The 27,539-nt window shown below is 42.9% G+C and overlaps 1 protein-coding gene across 2 annotated transcripts; it reads right to left on the minus strand.

The window, feature by feature from the left end:
- On the minus strand, window positions 1–26,484 carry rgl1 (ral guanine nucleotide dissociation stimulator-like 1). Of its 2 annotated transcripts, none has more exons than XM_008407088.3 (18): window positions 25,952–26,484; window positions 11,044–11,154; window positions 7,175–7,383; window positions 6,970–7,029; window positions 6,684–6,874; window positions 6,448–6,572; window positions 5,354–5,569; window positions 5,164–5,267; window positions 4,900–4,984; window positions 4,673–4,762; window positions 4,024–4,110; window positions 3,775–3,807; window positions 3,541–3,662; window positions 3,201–3,290; window positions 2,885–3,074; window positions 2,073–2,324; window positions 1,839–1,953; window positions 1–1,637 (listed from the first exon to the last, which is right to left on the minus strand). In XM_008407088.3, exons 1-18 carry the CDS (start codon window positions 26,111–26,113, stop codon window positions 1,450–1,452), a joined length of 2,430 nt encoding a protein of 809 aa, XP_008405310.1. In that variant the 5' UTR covers window positions 26,114–26,484; the 3' UTR covers window positions 1–1,449. The 2 variants fall into 2 exon arrangements, with proteins under 2 accessions (XP_008405310.1, XP_008405311.1); XM_008407089.3 differs by lacking the exon at window positions 25,952–26,484 and adding an exon at window positions 14,537–14,793.
- Window positions 26,485–27,539: the final 1,055 nt, after the last annotated feature.

Consider the following 27,539-nt stretch of genomic DNA (forward strand, 5'->3'; position numbering starts at 1 on the left):
TTTGATAATAATGACAATAATTTATTTATTCGTGTAGAATAAGAATCTTTGGCAGTGGAGAACAGGAAATGAGGATGGGTTTTGGGAAAACATCTCCAAGTGAAGTGTTGCATGAAAAAGCCTGGCACGGCGACACAAGTCCCAACTGTGCGCTGCTGGAGTATAACCGGTCAGACTGGTCAGCGTCGCATTATGACCGCGACCCTGTAGGCGCCTGCCGATGCTGATCTGATTTAGTCCGAAGGGAAAACTGGCCTGGCTCTGCCGATGGGAAGAGTTTTTTTTTTTTATGACACAGATGGATAATAAAATAAAGTGTCCTTCTGAATTAGTCAAAGTAAAATCTGGCACAGATGGTCTTTTATAACAAATTTGAGTTCATTAACACTCGTGTTGAAGATCTCTTGTTACCCTCACATTAGTGAATACAATTCTGAATGAAAAAAAATAAAAATACAAAAACATAAAAAAAAAAAAATAGAACAAAACCATGAACTCATTTAGTAAAGAGGGAGAAAAACCACTTACAGAGTGGTTCATTCATCCTTCAGATTCACATAACACTGACATCTGTCAACTGGCATCAGTCTGAGACATTTATCTGCTTTCTCTTTCAGCAGGATGCCAAATTCATTTTCGGTCCTCGCGCATTTTATTCCTTTTATTTTGTTTGTTTCATTCGAAAAGATAAATCTGCATCAGAAAGCAGCACTAATTGCACCTCTTTCACCCTGAAGACAGGGCATGTAAGGCCTTTTCAGTATTTGCCAATGACTTGATAAAACCAAGTACAGGAACCAATCAGAATGCACCGACACGGCATTCGTCACACAGTTCACAATATGAGGGAAGAGCTGGGGCGTGGGAGGGTGAACGCAGACACACAAACATATACACACACGTATATATTATGTACACACATACACTGTGCACACTGTGCACAAGCCAGACGAGGGCTGTTCAAGACGCCCGACTGGGGAAAAATACTGACGTCAAGTTTCTTTCAGTCAACTAATAAGGTTCAGAAACACTGTTGAAGGTCCATTCAGTCATTATTAACAAAGTCAAACAGGACTGAACACCAGAAACTTGCTGTTTCATTTCCGTTCAAAGGACATTAAAGCTTCATCTAAGTCGTTTTCACAATACTGTTGGAGGTCGAGGAGTTCGGCTGCTGCTCCCCCCCCACCTGTGCAAAAAAAATCTGTCGGAGGCCACTTGGGGTCGCTGTTGCACAGTTGCACATTAAGGCTGACAAGGTGATGATGGCAGAGTTTGTGATGAGACCCAAATGGGAAGAGTCTGAAAACAGGAGAGCTCACTGAAATGCATCTGGTCCATGTTAAGTAACTCAGAACTCTTAGTTTATTAATGAATCCTCCCACTGCGACCATCCAAAGTGGCCTGGATTAGCGTAGGGCAGAGGTCCAGGGAGGGGATGGGGGGGGGTCACAGCGTGACTTTGCTGAGTCTGACCGAGAGGCTGGAGCGATGCTGAGCGCGAGGAAGAGTGGAGCTGCAGCGGCTCCTCAGCTGCACGGGTCGACCGGCCGAGCCTCGAGCGCGCAGCAGGAAGTCGAAGTTGGCTGAGGTGTTCATGGCGTAGAAGACGTTGGCGTTGTCAGGAATCACCAGCTCTGAGAGACGTTAAAGAGAAGACAAACACTTAGTGTTAAGAAGCTGTCAGTGATGCATTTCTAAACGAGATCAAGGTCAAATAATCAGCGGAGAATATAAAATGTCACTCAAGTTGAAATCTTTGTTTTTGTGTGTGTGTGTGTGTGTGTGTGTGAATCTGTTTGCCTTTAAATGACACTTTTTGACAGCCATGTTTTTACCTTTCTCCTCAGAGATGACCTGCACCAGCTCAAATCCTTCCTCTGGCTCCACCTCCAGGTTGTGCTTCGCCATGGCTCTGGTTATCACAGCCGGGGTCTTGTCCTGACTGGTCAGCTATTAAACAATGACAACAGACACATCAGGATTTTGCCTGCTTCGTCACAGATTGCCTCAAAATGCCAAAGCTGTTATTCTTTCGAAAAGCACAAATCCTGCTGGGTTTTTTTGCCCACCAGTATGCTCTTGTACAGATTGCCGTTGCCGTGCTCCAGGCTGACTCTGACGATGCACGCGTCCTGGGCTTGGGTGTTGTACGCCGGGGTCTGGCTCGGGGAGCAGGGGCACATGGGCGTGAGGGAGATGCACCGCCTGTGGGTGCCGGGGCGCCCGGGCAGCGAGGGCGAGGCGGGCGTCATGGAGCCGCTGGCGGTCGACGAGTTGGTGTCCATGGAGTGGAGCGAGGTGCAGGACGACGACTCTGAGAGCTGGGAGGAGAGTCAGACGTGGTCGTGTACGAATGTTAGTCATTTGAGGCAGCAGCTGAATACAGCTGAAACAAAGCGATACTTTTGGCAAGTTTTAAAAAGTAAAAACAGGTTTAACTCGTTAGAAAGTTAAACTGTCTTTCCTTTGCCTTTCCCTCCTTCCAGTAACCGTAGAATCGTGAAATCTGGCTCAGCAATGTGTTCCACCAGCTTTTTACTTTAAATGTAAAACAGCGTGTTATTTGTAGTATATTATTGTTTGCAGGGTTTTTCCCCACTTCTTGTAAATAGTCTGCTTTTTATGCACAAAACATTCACATCTTGTTTGTTCTTTGAACTACACCACTCCTTTGCATATTTATCTTAATCTGAGTAAGATTTTTTTTTTAACTGTACAGTTTGATTATCATGCTTTAAATTTACTCTGCATCTCATTCTTATCTTTTATGTTGTGTGAATATTCACTCTTCCACTTGCACTTTGTCATTTCCCCGCGGTGGGTCAGTAACGGACATTTCTATTTTGTTCTAGCCCTGACAACCATTTCGGTCGTAACTCACCTTGTTTTGACTGGAGTCGGCGTTGTTGTGAGTCGGACTGGCGAGCCCCTCGTTGTCAGACGGACTGCTGGAGTCGTTGGACGACACGCTGACCGAGTCCATGCTCTCTCCCGAGCTGCCAGCAGGAGGCGAGCGCGGCGTCTCTCTGACTGGTGAACTGGCTGTGCTGCTGTCTGGCCCAAGAAACAATCTGCCCAGCGGAGGAATGGGAGTTATATGTTAGTAAAAGAAAGATATGCTTAGATTGTGACTGCAACTCCCCCCCACTTCCCCAATCAGATCTTCTATTGTTCATCTGTTTTGTGAGTGAACTCACAGGCTGATTCTCTTCACCATGCTCTTTCGAGGTTTGGGTAAAGTCGGGCTGCCGTCGCCGAGCCCTTCGATCTCACAAGACAAGGCGTAGCTGCAAGACAGAGCAATAAACCCTGAGCATCATAAAACTTTAATAAGCCGCGAGGCAGCGAGGAGAAACAAAAGACAAAATCAACACGGTAGATCTGTGGGGAGTGAAGGAATGGTAGAAAAGAGGGAGAAAGAAGCTCATCGTGTGCTTTTGAGCACGAACGACTGATCCAACAGACCGTGGCTCACGCACTAATGTGATTGTTGACACATTTAGGAGACGAGATACAGTGAGGGAAAAGCAGCAGTACCTCTCCTCCTCACTGAGTTGAGGTTGGTTCTTAAACCAGCGGAGGAAGGCCGGGTCTGCAGTCAGGCAGTAGCTGTTGCAGGCCGACTGGAGCAGCTTGATCTGGGCGATCACCTCAAACTCCTGCAGAGGCGGAAGGACAGAAGGACGGTCACCAAAGGCAAAGAAAAAAACCTCACACCAGAAAAGCCATTTGGATCCTTCTTGTCAGCCAATAAATAGGAGGATTCCTCACCCTGCGTCTCTTCTCAAAGTTGATCAGGCCCCTCTGTGGATACAAAGACACAAAGAGAGCGTACGGTCAGACCCTGGGGGCGTCACACACCGGCGACCGCTCAGGCAAACAGCATTAGGTGGAGAGCGCCGACTGGGACGGCGGCAACACGGGCATCAACATCACATCTGCAAGGTTCTGTTCACTCACAGCAAACAGACGAGGGACTAAACCTGCTGGTGCTATTTAAAAAATATATATATTATTTACCTCCACAATGTCTGGCAGGGCCGTGTCCAGCATGGTCAGATCAGTCAGAAATGTCCCCAAGTACGGTATTGTCCCCTGCATCGCGCCCTGTGGAGAAACATTTTTTTTTATTTTTTAGGTCACTTTAATAGTAAATAAGATATTGCATTTGATCTTATAATATTGGTTACGTGTATTTCTAATATTTGAGAGAGAAAACAAAAGCCTCTCAGATTTGACAAATTGTCAGTTAATGTGTAGAAAGTGATCAGACAGAGAGCAATGTTGTGGCTTCTGTAACGGTGTGTTAGCCACCAAGCCCTTCTCTCTTAGCTCTCTCCCCCTGATGCTGATGGAAGTTTTAGATTTTGCTGCTTGCAGCTTTAATTTACACTCAGCTGTTGACAGATGGCGAGGCAGGCCTGTAAATTACAGCCCCGACTTAATGTGCGTCCAGCAGCACACAGCGCGTTGGATAAACAAAACATGCGGCTTCAGCATCCTGGAGAGGCAAGAATTCTCCTTTCACTACACTGCTCAGGAGGAATGTGTTTGTTTGCGTTTTTCTTTTCGTGTCAGCCGCTTTTGAAAAAGAAAGGAAAAAAGAAAAAAAAGAAAGAAGTCCATCTGCCTGGTTGTCGTTTCTGAACTTCACCGGGGATTCTCTCACCATTTCCTTCTGCAGCTGCAGTCTCTTGTGGGTGCGCTTTTGGTGATCTTTGGCGCAGCTCTCCAGACTGGCAAACTTTGAAGTACCTTCCTGTGAATGAACGAAAAACAAAAATAAATAAACAAATAAATAAATAAAGGGTTTCACTTGAAGTTTGACGCTAGTTAAATAGGAATGAATTTTGGGATTTAGCTGGGACGGTGGGAGGCGATCTAGATCCCACTTACCCTCATGAGCAGCTCTCTGCTGGTCAGGTAGTTGTTGTGGTCAGAGAAAATGTCTGAGAGCTCCTCAAATGTCTGCATGCTGTCTCTGCATCAAAACACAAGCTTATTTCAGCAAACGGGATCAGAAACAGGTCCTGAACTACAAGTGCAAAAAAAAAACAACCCCCAAAAAAACCCGAAGCAACTTGCTTCCAGGAAATTCTGCCAAAAGTCCGACTTGTTTAAAACAGATTATTATGCACACTGGAGAGGCTGAATGCTTACTTGTGAACACAGGCCCACAGTCTTTTCAGTCTGTACAAGGGGTTGGACTGCAGCGCCGACACAATCGCTCTCAGGGATGAGAAGTTCTTGCGTATCCTGCACTCCTGCGCCGAGAAACCAAACAAACGGTCACAACGTGGCTCGCAACTTTCCGTCCGTAATCTGGGATGCTTGTGGGACTTTTCCCGACCTGGGCGATGTCTATCCAGCGCTGGATGACCCTTGCCCTGACGTGCGACCTGAGCTGTCTGTGCTTCAGCACCGTGTTCACCACGCAGGCGGCAATGGCGTTGAACTGGGTGATGGTTGCGCGGATGGTGGGAGCGCTGTGCTTGTTGTCCTTCTTGTCCCTCTGGGACCAGATGGAGCCCAGGCAGTGGTGCGGGACGACCTTCTTGAACAACAGCTGGAGGGAAAAGATACAGAAACCGCTGCTGAGTATGGCCGGAGGAGCTGTGAGTCCAGCGCAGAAGTAGCTGGATTTTCATACAAGCTCAAGTAGCTTGAGTAATTTCTCAAATTAGCCGGCGTATGTGGTGCTAATGGATGTTTGGTGCTCTAACAGCTCAACTTTTGCTTCTACAACTTGTGCAGATTGAGATTATATGGATATTTGAAAAAGTTTCTAACGTTTCCCTTTGTTGTTCCTTTCTTTTTGTCAAGTCTTAAAGTTTTTACTCAATTACTTTTACTTGTCGAAGTAAGGTATCAAAGAATCGGCGGGAAAGTAAAGTACATGAAAAGAGGCCAAAACTGAAAGCCGAGCAAAGATTTCACTTTATACATACATACATACATACATACATACATACATACATATATATATATATATATATATATATATATATATATATAAAGAGAAAAAAGTATCCACACATTTCTTATTTTCTAAAAAATGAAAAAGTATTTTCTTAAAATATCCGAACGAGATAAGTTTCTGTGAGGCTTTTCAATTCACTTTGGCAACACACGAGAAATTTTCATCATCTGGTTTCATAAATGGTAACGAAGATTTTTCAGATCTACTTAATAAGATGAGCTTCTCTGACTTTACTAGGATACATTAATCTTTTTTTTTTTTTTTTACAAAGTATTTGATTTTAAGCAAATGTATGAAATTCCAAAGTTTTCTTGTGGGCTCATCACATTAAAAATATTTCTGAATATGGCGTTCAGAAAACATCCAGGGGCCTCCTCTGACGAAGACTGAAACCGGAGGGATTTTTTCAGAGGAAAAGCACGGTAGAGATGTGCAATGTTTCCATTTCCTCTCCCTCCTCTTACCGCGTCCATGTAGGTCAGCTGCTCGGCCACCAGGTCGGCCTCAAACGACAGGAAGTCCTCCTGGACCTCGATTTCCACCTCCTCTTCCTCCCCGAGGCAGAAGGAGCTGTTTCCCTGGAAACCAACTAAAAACAGACCAAAAAGAATAAATAAATTATTAGTCTCCAAATAAACTGACGAAAAACAGAGAGGAAATTAAACATAATTGGAGAAAAAAAACAAAAAAACACAGATACCGTCTGTTTCGTCCATGTTGGCCTGACCCTGCAGCTGCTCCAGCAGACCCTCGGCACGTCGGAGCGCCTCCGAACCTGGCAGAGCTTTGCGCAGGTACTCCATCAGCCTTTGGAGGCAGGGGTAGTCCGGAGGCTCCTGGAAGTCCTCGGGACACTGGTCCAGCCAGGCACGCAGGATAGAAGCCAGGGCGCTGTCGGTGCACAGAGACGGACACGTGTAATTAATCACTGATGCCAACAGGAGCTCAGCCGGAAGCGACTGTGACGTATTGAAACCGAGTCTCACTTTCTAATGGCTTCACTGCTTTCAGTGCCTTCCTGATCATTTTCTTCCACACTCCCATACCTGCCAGAGATTAAAAAAAAAAAAAATCAATTTAATAAACTTGCAGCCGTTCACAATCACATATATCATGTTCTTCTTTTTTTTATTTTTTTATGTAGATTTAAAAAATGAAGAAAACAAAAAAAAAAACTTATCCGGCCTATACCTGTCCAGCAGCAGCTGCAGTACAGTCTGGGTGCTGGCAAAGGCTCTGTAGGTGGAGAGGAAGATGGAGGTGTAGGTGAGGTCGTTGTCTCCGAAAGCCGTCAGCAGCGTCTCCACCAGGCGCTCCAGAGTCCCGGCTCGGATGCTGCGGATTTTGCAGGTTTCCAGCTGGCTGACCGTGTGGCCGGGAGGCAGGCGATCGCCCTCCGCCTAAACACGAGCAAACACCTTCAGACTGCTGCAGCAGGACACACTCAAACACCTGCGACCCGCTTCTTCTTTTGGTCGCTCTCAGATGGAACAAGTATATCAGAAGATTTTACTTTAGGTTGAGTAATTTACTATTTTCTGCAGGTAAACTCCAACAAATAGTCTATATCTTCACCATAAAAGTGTTTCCATGATAGTTTTTCTTTCAGTATTTGAACCCTTTATTTGTGCGTCATTTCCTTCTTGTGTTTTCTCCTCCCATTTATTTATTTTTTGCATTTCTTTTTAACATTCCACTGTCTGCGTTGTGGAGTTTTGTAGTCGCCGCTTTTCGCTACGTACTTGAGGAAGGCTCTTTTTTTTTCATATAGTGTGTCGCACATTGGAATGGACCTGGTGAAAACTTTGAAAAATCTGAATTTGTAACTTTTACACCAATAGTTTTTGTGAACATTTTAGATTTCTAATTTTATCTGCTTAAAGACCAAAAATTTGAGGAGAATATCTCCTGAACTTTTGAGTTGGAAAGTTGGAGATTTTTCACCAAATCCGACTTCAAAGTCAAATATGGGTACCGATGTGAAAAAGCTAAACCCGGGATATGAAAAGGAAATAAATAATTAAATATGAAAAGGAAATAAATAAATAAACATAATGAAAGAAAAAAAAGCGAAGAAGGAAGTGACAGAAATGAATGCACATCTTAATAAAACATGCAATTATTTATCTTAAGATAGATTATTAAAATTACAAAAACTGCAAAATTAAATAAATTATGCAAAAGAAATTGAAGAAAAAATATATATGCTGAAGTAAATTCAAGTGCAGTTACCCCCCCCCCTCCCCCTTGTTATTATTTTGCATTGTTGCCTTGGTTACTTTGTAATTTATTTACCATTTATCACTTTTTACCCCACGAGGATGTTTCACACAGATGTAAAGCGATTTTTAATAGTTTTCTCATAGTCGACTAGAAGCAAATGAGGTCAAAGGACTCCAATAAAAACATCCACCAGCTGGAGGTAAATTCATAGAGTTATTTTGACTTCAATCAGAGGTCATGTCCCACATTTCGAAAGTAGACATGGCTAGAGGGATCAAAACCAAGAACAATTTAATCGGGGTTCAATAAAAAATTCTAAAAATGTAACAAACTGTTACATGTATCTATAATTCTGATTTTGACATTTTCATGATCATTTTTATGCTATATATGAAGATGCCGGAGTACAAAGGAAAACAAATGTCTTAAACATGGTTAAAATGCGCACAAAATGGCAGCAAAACACTTTGAAATAGTCATAAAAACCAGCAAAGGGATGAACAACCATCCCTATATCTTTGAACCAATAAATGCAAAGATAAAATTAAACACTTTAAAGGGCTTGCATGATCTCACAAGTTATTATAATACTACTGCTACACAACACTTTTATGTTTTATTTATTTATTAGCATGTTCTGTACTATAATGCCCCAGATAATAATGACACTGCCTACATTTAGTACTATAGGAACATGTATTTCCTGGTTTTACCCATGACATATTTTTCTGCCTCAGAAAAAATAACAAGCACACGACATGTTAATAAGACACAAGGTTATAAATTACAGTCCGAGATTGAAAAAAATAATCAACCCAATCCATCTCTGATAACCAAAGAATAAGGAGGAAACAGCAGCGATAGCCGTGACCTATTTTTAATCCCGGTTTCTCCAGATGTGTCCGACTATTGTGTCCGAAGGGGGAATCGCGCAAAAAAAAAAAAAAAAACAGGGCAGGGAGAGACGGTGGGAGGGCGGGCGGCACATGGGCGCACAGAGAGGAGAGAGACCTTGGTGAAGTCAGCGCGCTGCAGCAGGAAACGCTCCCAATCTGCTTTTAATCACAGTGAAGCCCCTCCTCCACCGGCCCTGCAGACACAGAGGAGGACAGCGGCGGAGCAAACTTCTCCCACCACTCCCTTCTGATAAGAGCCTAAACACGCAACAAGTAAGATTTCTAAATGCGCGAGTTGAGTCGCCGCTGGGTCACACGGAGTCTTAAACGTCCCGAATCGCGAGTGCGTGAAAAGTAAACACGGTCTTGCCCTCTTGAAATCCTGTAAACGCAACTGAACTCGTTAAGAAGCTGCTCTCTCCTTCGCTGACCACCAATACCGTCCAGGGAGTTGTACTGATGTGTCAGCTGGAATTTTCTCCTGCTTTCCCTGGTCAGTAGCTGGCGCTGATCAAAACACCCCACTTTATTTTAATTAGCTGTAGCACAGTCGGTGCCTCACGCCACTGTCAATACATCGATAGGCCCTTATAGCCGCAGGGCTTTTGTGTTATTGTTCAGCTTATACCCACCAAGTTCCCCAACATGCCCCATACAACAAAAAAAAGAAAGAAAAGAAAACACCAATGGGACAAAATACAAGACTCTGATTTATGTCAAGCAGAAACTCTGTGAAAACTTCTAAAGCAAGCTAATGCCCTATAATTTGTCCCCCTCTGTGCTGCATAATAATACAGTCCACAGCATCGTATTATGCAGGGCATAATAGCAGAGGAAAACCGTAATGCCTCATATTCTCTGGAAAAGCGTTTAATACTCTGTTTTTTCCTCCGTACCAGCATTTGGTAGGACGCGTTTCCCCCCCCTGTGCGGAGAAACAAGCAGCTTTACCAGCAGCTGGAAAAGTCAGGAAATCACATGCTCTAGCAAAACAGTCCAAGTCGAGAGAAACTGTTTTTTATCCAGCAGCAGCTGAAAGGTGTTGCCTAAGTTAAGCAGGCTTAAAACGTTAAAACAATAACAGCGGCGTCTGTCGGCCCACAAACGGCTGATTTGAACAGAAAGGGTCAGTCGAGGCGTTCTGGTTTTAAACTCAACAACAGATAGCTTCAACAAACCATCTGCATATAATCACATTTATGGCAGTTCACAAAAAAAAAAAAAAAAAAAAAAAAAACTCGGGGGGTTTTTACATTTTTGCAGCAGAAAGCCGGGAAGGAAGAAAAGCATTAGGAGTTCATGTGCCGTGCTTAAGGTTTGTTTTGAGCCTGCGCTCACAACCGATTATATAAGGTCATATTTTTATGATCTAGTCATAGCCCAGTGTAAAGAAATGCGGTTATATGGCTGCAGTGTAGGAGTTATCAGAAGGTCACTTTGAGACGTTATGACTTGATCAGAGGTCGTAACCTGTCGTGTTTCATAAGAGTCGACTGGCCCAAACAGGGACCGGAGCCAAAACAAATGGGAAAAAGGTTTAGCAGAAAGATATATTACACAACTAAATTAAATCATACATAAGAGAGGGAATTTCATGCCTCTTTTTTCTCCACAATTCATGGAAAATGCTCACGTACGGAGAAAGAGAAGCTGATATCCATTGGTTACGTACAAGGTTATGGCACAGCAGGAAATGTGATTTTGAGACTCCAATAAAACATGAAGTTTCCTTTTGGTCAGGGGCCATAAGCTCTCATATTATATATATATATATATATATATATATATATATATATATAATTACCAAAACAAAATCGACCTGATTCGGGTGCGAAATGAATGCAGGAGGGAACAAAATGGCCGCTAAAAACCGGGAAAGACGAGACTTGACCCGAACACTGGAAAAGCTTGACCAGATGCAGCCCCTCATGTCAGACTCACCCCCAGCCATCTTGCTCCCTTGTTGGCCGCCTGTTGAATCTGAACCCTCTTCAGTGTCACATTGTAGACGGCTCCTTCCTCTACTTCCTCCCCCCAATCCTGCACCGAGCTCTGAAAAGAAGAGGAAACATATTACTGAACCTTTGCAGGAGAGGAGCGAGCTCATGTTGAGGATTAAGAGATAAAACAGCTTCCAGTAAGCAGCAGCAGCAGCAGCCTCACTTGCACAAATGTCAATGTGATTACTTTAAAACAACAACAACAAAAACAGAAATTGAGTTTTTAGAGACTGGTGCAGGAAAAAGAAGCAGAAGGTTGAGCACACACACACAAACACACAAAAAAACACAACCACAGCATAAAGTGAAACGAAGTAGGGAGAGAGGAGTGCAGTAAAACATAAAGAAGGACCACACTCCCCCCCCAACCCCCACCGGCGCAGCAGCCTGCCAGGCCTCCCTCCCTTTCTCTTTACTCCCTCTTTTATTCCACATCCATCTCTTTCACCGCCTGTCTCTGGAGTTGAAATCTGGCTTGGATTGCTCTCTGAGAGCTCAGACAGACAAGACGATAACAGGCTAAGCGAGTAAACTCTCCCGAACAAACACCTAGATTCTCACTTCTCCTCCTCGCCGACGCCCGTTTGGCGAAGCTCAAAGGAGCATGCTTGTAAGAAAAGAGCGCTGAGACTAAATAGATTTGCTCTGATCTTGTCGCCAAAGGATGATATGTTTGCATCTGCATGTAAATTACTTCCAAAACACGAGAGTGCACGAGCAAACAGAGCGAGCAGAGCGGAGTCATAATGCAAAACTCCTGCTTGGAGAGAGATCTGCTGAGGCATCAGCATACGGAGACAAAAACAAAGGCAGGGCTGGCTACGAAGGAGAAGCACTAGCCAGATATAAACAATCGGCTCGCTGCACTTTCTGGAGAAATCCTTAAGAACACAAAGACAACACCAGCCAAGATCCTTCCCGCTCTCAATTACACAACTCGGTTTCAAAGTCCACTCCTACTCCCCAAACAAGAGGGCCCGCGGGTAAAAGGGATCAAGGGTCAATGTTGCCATTAACAGGCTCAATGGTCGGCCTAGGAGGCCCATGACTGGGCTGTGTTTGGGTTTTAACAGAAACATGGGGATGTGAAAGTAAAAAAGCAGACACACACACACACACACAAAAAAAAAAAGATAAGAGAAAGAGTACAAATGATTTGCAAACACACAATCTGCATCACGTCTGACGGTCAGAAATATGTACCCCGCCTCCCAGCGACCGCCCTGACCCGCTTCTGGCTGTCCGGCCGACTGGCGCAGAGACAGATAAATACATCAGTGGATGACTCATGCAGTCCACACACTCCCAAAACAATAGCGGGAGGTCTTAGCTCCGCTGAGCTCACAGTCCTGCACACGCACACACGCACACACACAAACACACAGTCTGTTTTTTCATGTGCTGCAGATGGAGGTGTGTTTTGGTGCGACATGTTTGAAGGCTCGTTTTGAGGCAGCATTCGTGGAGTTTTGAATGCAAACGGAAACCAAAAACATTTCCATTTGCACGTGAAGTTATTCGACAACAGCGGCGATGTAGATAGAGTTTACAGAGGCTGCAAGTGATCAAACACAGCAGCGAGGCGAGCTCCAGGAGTTGAACAGTTATGACTTAACTCTCCTGATGACTTCATTCAGCGTAACGGTGGGTTTGATTTGTCTTTGGAGTTGGAGCTCGAGTCTGAGTTTGACTTGAGCATCGAGTTGAAAGTCATGAAGCGAGCGGGTTGGCTATCTGCTTCGGCGTTGACGACCAGTAAAAATGGAAATAAAAAAAATTGATATTTCTCTCTGTTTTATATACTCAAACATTGAAAGAACATGCTGATTAATAGGTACCATGCAGCACTATGTGTGTCCATGGTTTAATGAGATACAAACCGCTGGAAGTGCTAATAAATAGCTGCTACCTGCAGCAATTGCTACATTTTATGTGCACAGCAGCCATATTGGATGCTGAACAAGCAGCTGCTACCCTGAAATCGTAATTCTTCCTTCAGGGGATGTTCTTGCTGTTCTCATAAAATGCATTTTGAAAGTAAAAAGATATCACATCATTAAGCTGAAGTCAGAAGTTGAAGCTAATAACTTCTGACTTGTGGCGAAGATTGACTTCTTAAAACAACTCGAAGATGCCCTCTGTGCCAGCACTTTGATGCAAACTTTTAAATCGTTCTCAAGGTTGGTGGTTATTTACAAAGAAAGCAATTATTACTTAAACACCATAGCAGTGGTGCGCCACAAATAATCGTCCTGTGTGCAACATGCACCAGAAACAAACCCTATGGGATGAGGTGTAAAATTCAATACAATACCATGTACTTTAACCTCTAGTATGTGTAATTTTTTTACACCACTTTATTTCATATCAGAAGGTTATTCTGACCAAAAATATTTTACATTCATCATTTTCAGTCGTTGTTTCACACAGGAGCATCAGTGATGGTGCACAACCTCCAACTAACATTTCTAATGCAAAGATTTATCAGCTTCTAAGTAAATTCAACGCAAATGCAATAGTTGATAAAAAACAACAAACATGTTTTCACGGTTGTTTTGAGGCAGTAAGAGTCAGATTTGATCTTAGTCATTCTAGCTGTTAGCTGTAACAGAGACAAAAACAAAGGCGCAGCAAAACTCTATTTATACTAAACGAGCACACCAACTGAGTTATAATGCAGATACGATATTTTCTGTTTTATAAACGAATCAGAGAAACCTCACTTGAAAAATCCGGACATATATCATCGGATCTCTCCACAGAAGAAACACAAACGCTACAGAGAGGCACATATTAGCAGCTCTCCTCAAAAACCAGCCATCCAGCCATTATCAGATGGTTTGAAACAATGCCCACAACAAAACAAAAGTTGTGTTGAATCTGCTGCGCTGATCTGCTGCATGTTATTCTTTCCAGGACGCAGCTGGGACCGGTGGAGAGAGCCTGCTTTGGCCCCTGGGGGCTGCGCCAATTGTTCCCCGTCTCTGTCACACTGTGGATCCCCAAACAAAAGTTTTCATATCCATCGTTACGCAGGCGTCAGCAGACGGGTGGAGGATTTTAGGCTATATCAGAGGTCGCTTTGTCCAAAGTCTGCGCCTCATCTTTACGCAGCAGCTCTACGTGGGTTAAACTGGGTTTAAAGCACAATAAAAGCAAAAGTGTTCAGCTGTCCATGCCCCCCCCCCCTTCACCCCCACATATTCACTCTCTTCCTCCTCCTCTTTCTTCTTTCTCCCGTTATCCACAGCTTTCCCGAGCATATGCACCCCTCTTCCTCCTCCCCTAAACCACCAACTCTATAACCTAACCCAACTCTCTCCCCCTGCTTTCTAAACCGCACATAACACAGCACAGACTGAAAAACTAATGCAGCCGGGGTTTTTTTGTTGTTTTTTTTTTTTTTTGCTTGTTTTGTTTTGTTTTGTTTTTACCATTTTAGTTTTCCAGGCAAACTTCATGGTTAGCGTTTCTTTCATGGTCCGGGGACAGCATCAGCGCTCCAGTATAATCCAATCAGGTGGGCAAAAAAGAAAAAAAGAAAAAGTGCTCCTGTTATCAAATAAAGATCCTTTAAAAGGGTTTTTATTCCTCCACACGTTTCTCTCTAAAGTCAGACTCCTGTTTCTCTGGTCTGTCAGCGAGCACTCCCTTCTTCCACTGAATGACCGACCTCCTCCTCCTGATCTACTCACAACAGTCCCGTTTAAACTCCTCCTCCTTTTTTTTTTTTTTTTTTTCTTTTTGTCTGACTTTCATCAGACTGACAACAATGTGCGCACTCGGTCGGAGCTGTGATTTCTGTTTGCGCAATTTCACTGGAAACGTAAAACCCGTTTCTTTGCGAGTTAGAAGGAAATACTCATCTCCAATCATTTGGATTTTCTCTGTTTATTTTCGAAAAGAAGAGATGCTTATAGAGAATAAGAGGCAATACACACACACACACACACACACACACACACACATATATATATATATATATATATATATATATATATATATATATATATATATATATATATATATATATATAAAACCTTTGCAATATTTCATTGCTGTTGGATGCTGAGCATGGATCATGGAGCAAAAGTAGTTGCAAAATAAACAAAACATAATTTAAAATAAACTTTTTCACATAATATAGTCTATGTCAGATGATGCTCAAGTTGTAATGAGCATTTACTGCAATTATCTCTTACAATGCCCTTATTTGTGTCATTAAGACGCTCATACAACAAAATAAGTCTGGAAAACGTTTCATGCTAGCTGCTAGTTTAATATTAGACTATCTAGAGTTAAAAGTAGCTGCAGATCCTGGTTAATAAGACATTATTCGTAACATTTTGCCTGTTAAGGTAACGGTTCTCTACCCTCAGTTTAAGTTGACGTTTCCAACACAAATGGTGTAAAATAATCTACATATAGATTATTATCTTCCCACCCCAACAGCTGCCTTGTGTGTGATACATCTGCAGCCCCTCGGCCTCTGCGTGGGACAATACAAGGAAAGCGGCGGATGCCGTCACTGGTACTGTGCATTGTCGACGGCGGCAGAGGAGAATGGGCTTAGTGTGTCAGAACGGGCAGTTCTGTTCCACTGTGAATGTGTCTCCACACGTACTCAAACGGCCCACTTGTGTGAATAAACGGGAAGACGTGAATCAAGCTCTGAGCTTGTGAGGGGTCTTTTTGTATCGCAAACATGAAGCGAATGTGAGCAAGTAGACCCATAAATTTATTATGAGTTGATAAATGACAAGGGAAAATTCCTGGGGGAAAAAAAAACTGTTTTTGTTCCTGTTGCCTTAAGTTTCCAAAATTAGACTTTATATTTTAAAGTATTGAACCACTGAGGCACTTTTAATTCACCGTGTCTACATAAAGTTTGTGTGACAAAAAAGCTGACTCACACCCAATCTATCTAAAGTTTGACTGATTGATCTGAGGTTGTGAATGCTTGTGTAGAGGGGTGAAAAATGAGTTCTTAGTAAATAAAAACAATAAGTAAGAAAATAAGCACCCCAACATAATTTTTATTTTTGTATCTTTAATTTCTCATTGTACTAACGCTGCCACATTGGTGGCATAGAGAAGATTGAGCACACAAGAAGAATAAATCTTCCTGTTGAATGTGAAGGAAGCTCAATGTGTGTGTCTCGTCTTTCTCATATACCACAGGTCAGTAAAAATGTGTTTTATGCATATATATAAGTTCTTGGAAGAATTGAAAAGGTTCTTGAATCGAATATCAGCTAATGAGTCGCGAAGTTTGTTTTGTAATTGTTATTGTGTACAAAAACGGGACTTGTTCTGAATGCTAATTGGAGCTAATGCTAGCGGGCCTGTACACGTGTGTGAGAGCTAGCTGAGGAGCTAGCTGAAGGACAGCGGAGTTCATTTGAACTTGTATTTTGCACTTTTTGAGAGAGTTCTCACTCAAAGGACATTGTTCGGGTTTCTTTATTGTATTTTATGTGATTAATTTTATGGGTTTGTTGAAAAACCAGGTAAACTATGTCTTCGTGTGAAACTGAGTACGGAGGTGCAGTATTAAAGGAGCATTGCGCCTTTTTCAGTTTGATATTGAGAGAATAGTTGTCTATGCAAGATGTAAAATAGATCATCTTATACATTACCCTCAGCCATCCAAGGTTGCAGGGTAACACTTGAATTACATTATGATGTATTGTCTATAATTTTAATACTAAGTTTATAAGACTGGAATACCCTCCTTTCTTGACCTTCGTCGCATCACTACATAACCAAAACGTCACACTCTACGTACACGCGAGGTGCCCAGCTGTTCTCCCAAGCAGCTTTACTAAAAGGCCACCGAGAGGCCAGGGAAGCCTGCTGTACATCTCCGTCAGTCGTTCTCCGTGTGCGGTATCAACCAGCATCAGTTTCCCTTCTCGCTGGTTCCTCGTTGCGCTGCGAGCGAATCTGGCCCATGTCCAATTCCCAGGCCAAGTTGCCCCCGGTGTCCACGCGGGTCTGGGGAACTCTGGGAAGCCCAGAGGGGCAGTGGGAAGGTTGTGACCCCAGAAGACCTTCGGCCCAGTCCCAGGGGTTAGGAGTGTCGGTCTCACAGCGGGACTAAATGTCACATGTCCACAGAAAACGAGACACTGGACAAATGTGACGGCTGCAACTGTGTCTGATGGATGACCGCATGAGTGTGTGTGTGCGCGTCTTTCAACGTGGGAACAACACACAACCTTTTCTCCTCAGGTTCATGATGCTCTGTATAAGATTGCTGCCTGTCAGATTTTAGGACATCATTGTTGCTTTTATCATTATTATGAGTTGCAATTGTTGGGTAAGGGATTGGTTCAGCTTCTCTGACATGCAGGACTTATGATGAATTAATATTTTACACGCAACTTACAGAAATCTGTTTGCTAGCTGCTGCTCAAACCAGAAGCACTTAAAAACTGAAGCTGAATTTACAACTACTTGAACTCCAAGCCAAATTAGCTCACCATAACTAGTTTTTTTCCCTTTTTTTTCAACTCAAGTATAATTTAAAACTATTTACACTTTTGCTATTTTCTCAACCGAACAACGATTGTTGTAGTTCCTGATTGTAAGCTGTTCCAGACCACAGGAATATTTTGTGGGGAAATAAGGGGATTCCTGAGTGAAACAAGTTGTAAAGAGAAACAAAATGTTTGTCCCAGAGATAAAAAAAATAAAAAAACATTTCCAGGCTAACATAGTCAGCATTAAAATAGTTTCAATCAGAGTCTCTGGCAACAAAATGTTGTTTTCTTCAAGCGACAGTTTGCCTTCAGATTGCTGCAGATAAATGACTATAGTTTAAATACTCCACAAAAAAATCCTAAATCAATCAATTATTTAAAGGCTGGAGTTGCAATATGTTGTTGGTTAAACCCAAAGGAGTTTAACAACTCATTAAAAAAAAAGAGCAGCTTATGCATTTTGGTGTAAGGGCAGATATGGCTACTATATTAATGTCGCCACTAACAGTGTGTAAATGTGTGAGTGAAAGGTTGAATGACTGAATGAATTGGGCTCCTCTGTACTTGTTAGTACAAGCTATTTACCATTTATCAAACCATTTACAAAGTTGAAATTGGAAAATAAAAATTAAAAAATACATGTCATTTCATTTGCATTTTATCAAAAATATTTATATTCATCCTGATGATAAATAGAAAAATCTTTAACCGATAATTCAATATTATACAACATCGCTCTATAAATGTTCTCTCAGTCTTGTCTCCAACTGCTAAAAGCCAAAGGGTTCAGTGAGGTTGGATGTTTTAAAGCCCAGCAGTAATCCAGCATTGTAATTCAGACCATTTCCCTGTCCAAGGTTTTCCCTTTCTGTGGATGCCTAGTGACGTAACTTCACTCAGGAAAGTCCTTGACCAGAGCGGATCCTTTCTTAGAATTACTCATCAAAGGAGTCCTGCCATTATCCGGCCTCTCAAGCGCTCTCTCCTCTGCTCCACGGATGGCACCGTGAGCTACAACACCCACAGAAAGGGGACAAAAACAGGAGGAGCACTGCAAGCACTGTTATTGCACCACAGTGGGGGGGGGAACACACATTCCAGGAAATCTCCCGCTTCCTGCCCTCAGCCTCCTGACTCCAGCGAGGCTGCTGTCCTCATACCTGACTGGCTGGGGAGCCTTTCTGCTGGCCTGAAAGCGAGGTCACAAAAAACTGACCAATGAGGGGGAAGCAAAGGAGACCCAAAAGAGGTGCAGAGAAGCAGGTAGCAGCAGCAGCAAAAGCGAGGGATGCTTGAGTGAAAGCAAGATAAAGACAGCAACTGTGAGAATCCTGAGCTGCGTTTGTAGCGTCTCTGTTTATGTACGAGATAAGCAGGTCATGTATCCGACAAAGTGCAGCACACTGCTGTCGAGATTAGCTCGAAAAGAACATTATCTCAAGTTTGGGGAGTGAGAGACCGAGGAGTTCACAGCTCAAACAGAAACCGAGAAGAACCACGCTGACCGGAAGACAAGAGTGACGCAACTGGACAATCTCTCTCTGCCTCGGAGAGAGAACAAATTATTCCTTAATTTCAAACAGGAAGGCGACACGGTAAGAGAGAACAAGAAGTATCTGTCAGGGGAAATCTGTTACACCTCGAAACGATGCACACAACCTGAAATAATCTCTGCTTTCAAATCGTTTAAATCCCGTGTGTGTGTGTGTGTGGGTGTGTATGTGCTAAGGAATATGCATGATGCTTTTGCTTTTGGTCGAATGTTTGCGTGTGGTTGATGACTTTGGGTTGCTAAAAGCATGCCTCCCAGTAGAGGGCAGAGTTTATAAACCGAAGTGTTTATCCAGAGTCAGCAGAGATTTTAGAGAGAGCAGGCAGGGAGGGGAGAGAAAAAGAGCACTGGAGTTATAACTCAGGGTCGCAGTGATATGTTTTAGCTTCACAGACCTTACAAACGAGACAATTAAAGCTGAAACATGGCATTTAAGTGAAAGATAATCAGCGGGGTAGTGAGAGTGCATGAATAAACAAAACGCTGCAAGATTAAAAGTCGAGACCATCTGGATTTGCGTCCTCCTTTAATTTCCTTCTGCTCCAGTCTCGGTCGAATGAACCTTTTGTTGAAGGAGTTGCATTAAAGCTCAGTCTCTCTCTCTCTCTCTCTCTCTCTCTCTCTCTCTCTCTCTCTCTCTCTCTCTCTCTCTCTGTCTCTGTCTCTGTCTCTCTCTCTCTCTCCTCTGCACTCTTATGTCACGTCTCTATTTACTCCCCTTAGATCTTTTGTCCGCGCTGTTGTTGAGCTGTCTCTGGTTGGGTGACATCATTCGTTTCCAGTAAAGTCCAAAACTGCAGACAGCCCCCCGCCCCCACTCTCCTCTTCTTCTTCTTCTTCTTCTCCTGCTCCTCCTCCGAGCTCAACATTCAAGCGCTCTTAAAGGAAAAATGTTAAGTCCAGGTGTTGCACTGTTCTTACAGCTGCCAAATGAGGTTGAGCTTAAATAAAACTGAAATAAAACATGTTTTTCAGACTGCGCGGGCTGAAAACCTAGGAGGATTCAAGGGTGATTCAGATGGTGATAAGTTTAGAGAGTTTTTTTTTTTTTGTATTTGGAAGAATTGCCAAAAAAAAAAAAGCACACACTAAACGGTTCCAGAAAACCCTTCCCCCGCATGTGCCCTCGAGCCTTGACCCCCCTTGAATCTAAGCCCTGCTAAGCCTGGAATGAATCGGCCTGAACTGGCTTGGATGTCTGTCTGTCTGTCTGTCTGTCTGTCTGACCCCGTCAGCTAATGAGAGCTGGACCATCTGTTGCCCAGCAAGTAGATCCAGACCCGAAGTTGTCACATTCGCAACAACAACAAAAAAATAATAACACACGGCGTCAATCAAGCGAGCAGCAAGCCAGCGACGACCGCTGCCACTGTAAAACTCAAAACACTGGAAAACCACAGCAACACACAAATGTAGCAAGAGGAAACGTGCTAAAACTTGTATTTTTTTTCTTAAACATTAAGCATCGTGGAGTTCTGGGGTTTTTCTTTAATGTTACGATGCAGTCTTAAACAGTTTGTTTACTCAGCTCATGATCACTGTAGGAAATGAAACTGCAGCCAAGCGCAGATGGAGGCCGTAACGCAGCAGAAACAGGGCAGTGATTCAACTGTGGCGCAGAAACATGCGTCGACAAACACAGCCGTTACCATAGCGTTGACCAAAATGTGACACGCTGTAAAGTTTTAACAGCACATAAAGCGAAATGACACTAATGCATGGCTGGATTTCCTGCACTGCATTTTTCTGTTTACATCCTTTTTATGACACAGGGACTTTTTTTTTTTATTCATGGGCATCTGCTGACACGGGCACTGACTGAATGCTGACCAGTCACATTAAAAAGAGCGAAGCACAAGTCCTGAGCACAAAAAAAAAAAAAAAATTAAACTTGGCAGTGGCAGCTTGATCCCAGTCATGCGTCGTGGCTAAAGCTGCATGTGCTGCCTGAGCGGGAAAAGAGAGAGAATTAAGTGTGTGCATGTGTTTGAGAGGGGACACCTAACCATAAACCCCCCCCCAACACCCTAGCACACACACACGCACCCAGATCCTTTTATGTAGCCATCAAGCCATGAAACACACACATACACTTAGTTGCACGTGCCGCCATCAAGAGCACCAGCACTACCATATGGTGCAATAAATTTGTGCCCCAGTTAAGCGAGCTGCTGGTGTTGTGTTGCTGCTCCGAGACAACATGGGGGCGACAGCGACAGTGTCGGCAGCATTGACTTTTCACACCAGTCCTTTTATATGAACTAATTAGGTCCAGGATCACGACCTCTGCCGAAGCCGCAGGCGCAGAGACAGCTTTACAGGCAGGAGGTCGCTTGGAGAGAATAAACAGCATCTATACAGTGTTCAACCGATTAAGAAGGTCAGGCTTTGGCAACGGCGCGGTTTGAAACGGCAGAGATTTCCAGAAAAGAAAAAGACCTTGAGACCTTGACTGTTTCACGACTTGAAATGGATGGTTGAGTCCCTTGCAAGCCTTAATGAAAGTCCACCGCAACCAGTTACCTCCAGAAGTCACAAAAATAACAAACAGAGTCCACCTGATGATTGTTTGTTTAAAATTATGGAATTAATTTATTGAATTTCTCCAAGTGATTTACACTGAAAGTGTTGTATTGTGATGATATTAAAGTAATCCGATATATCATTAATGTTTTTGAGATATTGTTTTTGTTAGTTTTTTTTGTCCTTTCTTTTCTTTCAGCAAAAAAAAAAAAAGAAAAAAGAAAATACCCAGATTAGAATATATCCATAAAATGGTGGCTATATAAAAATGACACGTTTTACACAATGAAACAGGATGGTGGCAGCATTATGCTGTGGGGGAAGCTTTACTTTCTGAGGTGCAGGCAAACTGGTCAAAGTTGAACAGTGGAATATGGATTGATGGATTAAGCACTAAAAATACAACCAGTGGTTTATATCAAATCAAATGCAGCTGGTAAAACAGATCTGTAAATATAACTGAGAATCTGTGGCAAGACTTAAAAAGTGATGTTTACAGATGCTCTCCATCTGACTGAGCTTAAGGTTTTTCACTAAGAGGACAAAACAAAGCCGTTCATGATTTATTGTCTGAAGCTGAATCACATTGTTCTCTGACTGGAAGTGGCAGAAGCATAAAAATAAAGCGGAAAAGACAAAAGATGTTTCTAAAGAGCTTAAATTTTTTTTTTAAATAATCAAATTTATAGTTCAGTGAAGTTTGGTCAGCAGTATGTGGAAAAGTTTAACATGTGTATAAATAGTTTTGCCTAATGATGAGTTGGACAGAAGGAAGTTTCTGCCTAACTTTGACATGTCCCAATTATTCTTCATTGTATTAGTGTCAAAACCGAGAAACAACCAGGTCAAAGGTTACGAAAACCAGTCACATCCAGATGAATGAACCCCGTTTAGAGTGTTGAAATCGTTGACAAGTCATCAAAACACATGACAGGCAAAAAAGAGCCAAAACATCAGAACTGGAAACACTGAGACGTCACAGAGCCTCGGCATGAAACGTGCTCTTCCCGGTGCAGCGAGGCAGAAAAGGGGAAGAAAGAGCGCCAACTCAGCTTTCTTGCTTTCTTTCAATGGAAAACACAGAATCATCAAAATTCTCTGTCATTCCCCTTCTTCTCTTTTCTCCTCATTTTCTTTGCATAAAGTAACTTCTGTGTTCCCGCTAACCGGCCAGCTGAGGTTGTTGAACTTGCCCTGCTGAGGGGGTAGAGGATATTCCCTCTGCTGGAGCTTTTATTGATGGGCTTGTGGCTTAATTACATCGCTTTCTAAGTGGGTAGTAAAAAAAACCCCCCAAAACTTCTGAGGATTTAAAACGAAGTTAGAAGTGTGAGGCAAGACACACTGATGTGTCTTAATGCCATTTGGTTAATTGCAACGCGTCTGGTATCGGAAAACCCGTTGCTCTCATGCTTTCAAGTTACTGAAAGTCAAGTCAAATCAATGTATCCAGCGCTTTTTGTGAACTGACATCGGCTCTGATAATGACTGACACCTCAGCACTCTTTCCTCGTCTCTGACCTGAACTGTGGACTTGACAGTTTTCTCCAGCAGCACAGCGTGGAGATTATGGAGAGGAAAAACTAGAGCATGTCAGTGGCTCTTGTCGCTCGCACTGTTTCATAACCTCCTTGCAAGGAGGCAAAGGTAAAGGGAGGAGGGCGGCAAACACCTGACACCCGTAAAGTCAAAGTAATCTGCGTCAGCACCGGGCCGAGGGTAAACTCGTAAACGCGGCTTCTTAATCACAAAATGTGATCCATTTGGTGGAGAAGAGCAGCGTTGGATTTTTCAAAGGGCGCTAATGTGTTAGCACCGCCAACAGCTCTGTTGGATCCTTGCATAACCTTATGGAAAGAGCTTTGCTCTCTCAATAATCATGCTGTCAAAAAGTCATTCCGGCTGAGGAGGCGATGATAAGTCGACTCAGGGAAAACAGTCACGGGGATGAGCCTCGTACGGCAGAGTTCATGCAAGTAATCTGAGCCCTCAGAGGGTGTCTGCCAGCTAACCTCCACTCTCATCGCCCCCTGGAACAATTGGAGGAAACGGGGCTCTGTGATGGGGCCGCGTTTCGGCCAGGATGTCAGATAGGCGGCGAGGAGGATGACCTGCCGAACTTAAAAACACTTACATGCGCATCACAGCGAAACTGCAATCCTATTCAGATTGAGGAAGAGGTGAAAGGACTACAGATTCAGCTCTACCGAGTTTCAGGAGGGCAAAACCCATCAAACTGTTTTAAAGAGCTTCCCCTCCCATCAATTTTTTTCATCTACAAAATGGAAAATACAAAATTTGGAGTTGTAAATATGGACAATGTCTGAGTTTGTTCCTTAAAGGGGGATATTTCCTGCCCATTTGTAGTTTTCTGTACTCTGATCAGCTGCTATAAGGACATGTGGCTCCAATAAACATGAGCTGCCAGTGGGAACTTCATCAGTTATTTTGAATTGGTCATAGATTATGATCTGTCACATTTTATGAAAACTGACTGGTCCAAATGGTTGTGGAAACAAAATAAATTGGCATAGTTTGCAAAACAATGTTTTCTGATAATGCTACACATTTGAATGAGTTTTGAACATTTTTATGACCATTTATCTTCATAATTCACAGGAATACTCAACAATATGAAAAACACAAACTCATACAGCGCAAATAATGTACATAGATATGAAAAGGGACAAACAGAGGTAGGATATACCAACCAGGAAGGATGGAATGGCTAAAAATTTGGATGCCAAATGGGGGTAAAATTTGGTTTATTTCTTTCTTTCTTAACACATATTGATAAACCTTTTGTCAGAAAATCTCTCATTAGTTCTCCAAGTATGAAAGGTCACAAGAAAAATAAATTCTTTCTTTAAAGGTCAAGACTGGGTTTAGTTTTTAAATTAAAATATACTTGTGCTTCAGCTTTTATGTGTAAACTCAATAGATGACACTTTGTGATGCCCAATCGCAGCGTCTCACTTGGTGATGGTTGATGGTTACAAGAACAATTCAATTTACTACAGTACATTTAAATTCACCAACAAATCCACCTTGTTTTTACTTTTTAAAAGTCAAAAAAAAAATTTTTAGTTTCCAAATCACACATTTGATTACAAAGGCTGCCTCATTTTTTGATCTAATGTTGACATGGGAAGCAGGCAGGGTTGTTCTTTCAGATATGAAAAGGCTGTTTCTCTGATAACTACGTGGACGTTACAAAAGGTAATTATTTTTTTTATCCAATCAAAAGGACACTCATGAGAGAATAATTAAAGACCTTCAGGCCGTTTTCAGATTTCACCCTCTCCACTTAGAAAAAGTCTATGTGGTCATGGAAGACAGTGTGTCCATGCACACAGTTATCGATAATCTGATGCTTCTGCAGGTTGATTTCTTTTAGAGTAAAAAAAAAAAAGAAAAAGGCATGTATGATAGCTCTGAAAGTAGCATCAGCCGCACTTATGTTAGCCTTGGCAACTGCTCAACATTTATCATGCTAAGAAAAGAATCGGAGAAAAAGTGAAGTCAGTAAGCAAGACGCAACACCCAAAACACAGAAACCATGTAATAGGCGGCGGTTATGGTAGAAATGAATCACAGATTCATACGAATCCAGCCGTCCTTCAGTCTGTGCCACCAAAGATTGCTGTAGACTGTGATTTATCGCACTGCGACTTGCCAATTCAATGCATAAAATATTATCAAGAAGGAGCCAAGAGATGCACTTGGCTGACTTGTGATGATCCCCATCACAAGTCAGCTGCTCAGGGGTTTATATGCAGTTAATTGGGATTTTTCTAGTGAATTAAGTTAAATTTTGGTGTAACTAAGCAAGATCTGATAGGTTTTTTTGTGTTTTTCTTTCCAGAACATTTTTCCCATCACTGTCCTTCACTTTCTCAAAGTCAGGGAGCTCTTCTAACCAAACAGACCTTGAAGAAGTTACAAACACAGCTGATATCGCTGACCCTCACTGCATATCTTTAAATGCTTTCAATTCCAAGCTTCTTTTTCAGATATTCATGTTTTACTCCCCACGTTCTAGGAAATCTCCTATCTACCTTAACCCCCCCCACCCCCCCGAAAAACAAACAAAAAAACAAAACAGTAGAAAGCACAAACCACAACACCTCACACATACTGAGCGGACACAAGGCAGCTGGTAACAGCTGGTAACGTCTGCCGGATTGTTTAAGGAGACAGGAAGGATCTGTGCTTTCCAAGAAATGGAAACAAGATTTCAATAGACACAATCGCTCTCGGTTTATGTGGACAACAGGTGCGGTACTGACCCAGTGGTGGGGGCTGCTCTCCGGGGAGCGAGGCTGGTACCTCTGCAGAGTGACACCTCCCTCCCCCTCCAGCAGCAAGGTGCTATCCAGGTCGGGGCAGTGGTTGAGCTGGGCGCTGATGGGCAGAGACAGTAGGGTGGACAGAGGGCAGTGGGAGATCATGGCAGCCACCTGCTTCAGCGGCAGGGATGACAGGGATGGCAAGGCATGCTGCAGTCTTGACGGCAGAGTGGAACGAGCTTTTGGTCTTCTCCACTTGCTGGAGCTCAGGATGGAGAAGATGCAAATCCTTGGGGGACAAACACGTTTCTTGCCAGATAAGTCGGTCCTCCTCTCAGTGGCAAGGGTTTCTCTGAATCTTCGTCTTACTCTCTTCTGCTTGCTTTTTGTCTTTTTTTCCTTCTTACTCCTCAGCACACATGGAGTTCAGTGTGCCGACAGCTCTACACCACGAGTGATTAAAGTCTATTGTCTCTCTTTCTGTTTTCACCTACTGCATTCATCACAAGAGTGGGGAGGAGTCATGGCTCGGTGGCCCTGCCTCCCCGCCTTAGAAAAAAAAAAAAAAAAAAAAACAGACCAGGGACCAAGGAGAGTTTGAATGTGAAGAAAAAAAGCAAAGAATGACAGGAAAGCTGGGATAGAGGGAAGGATGTTAGTGGAGAGTTTCTAAGAATGAACAACAATGGTAACTGCTCAAAAAGAGAGCTGGCTCAGCGGCAGCTGAGCAAACTTTAAGCCGCCAAGCAGAGTTTAGGTTTATGAAAAGTGTTTGGGGTATGTTTACATGTGCTCTTGCAATCAAATCTGATTAAAATCCAGCTGATTTTATCTGACAGGTGACTGAAAGAAGGGGGACTGTACATTAAACGCTGATGCTTCCTCGCCAAGTTATTAATAATTTAGAGTCTGATTAGCAGCACAGCTTTGTGGCAGCACAAAGGTCACGCTACCAGAAATGTGTAACGATCATGAACAGAGAGAGAAAAGTTCATGTGTGTAATTAAATGCTCCACATGTAGACCTTACAGGGACTAAAACCGATGTTGTCTTAGCTTTTTTGTTTTTTTCTCTTTCATTCATTGGTCTGAGCTGAAAACCTGAGTTTTTGCAACAACTAACTTTGACGGATGCCAGTTTGGCTTTACTGCTTTTCCAGTGGCTGTTTATTTACTGCGAAAACAGGATGCGAGATTTGATTTTATACTAACGCTTTCAACGGTAGGAAGCAACTTTCATCATGCCTTGTACAACATTAACCGGTGAGTCGTCTGTGTGTTTAAGCGTTTTGTGTGTGGGAGACACTCGGAGCTGTGCCTGGTCCCAGATAATCCTCTTTTCTGTGTTTCACACTTGGCTGGTTCTTATTGCGGCACCGAAGTCGATTCCCCTCACACAAAAGAGACGCTACCTCCAAAACAACCTCTGAAAGCTCCGGTTGGCTCCGTTCAAGAGTATGGTCACACTCTCTCTGTTAAGAGATTGTCACAACTTTGACTAAAGACAATTCTTCTCAACTTTGTGATTTCATTCATAGTTAAGCCAAAAATATATATTTATATTTCCCACATTCGCTGGCAGTCTTCAT

Source organism: Poecilia reticulata, chromosome 4 (genome assembly GCF_904066995.2).
Source record: "Poecilia reticulata chromosome 4, P_reticulata-male-v2, whole genome shotgun sequence".
In the NCBI taxonomy this organism is placed as follows: domain Eukaryota; kingdom Metazoa; phylum Chordata; class Actinopteri; order Cyprinodontiformes; family Poeciliidae; genus Poecilia; species Poecilia reticulata.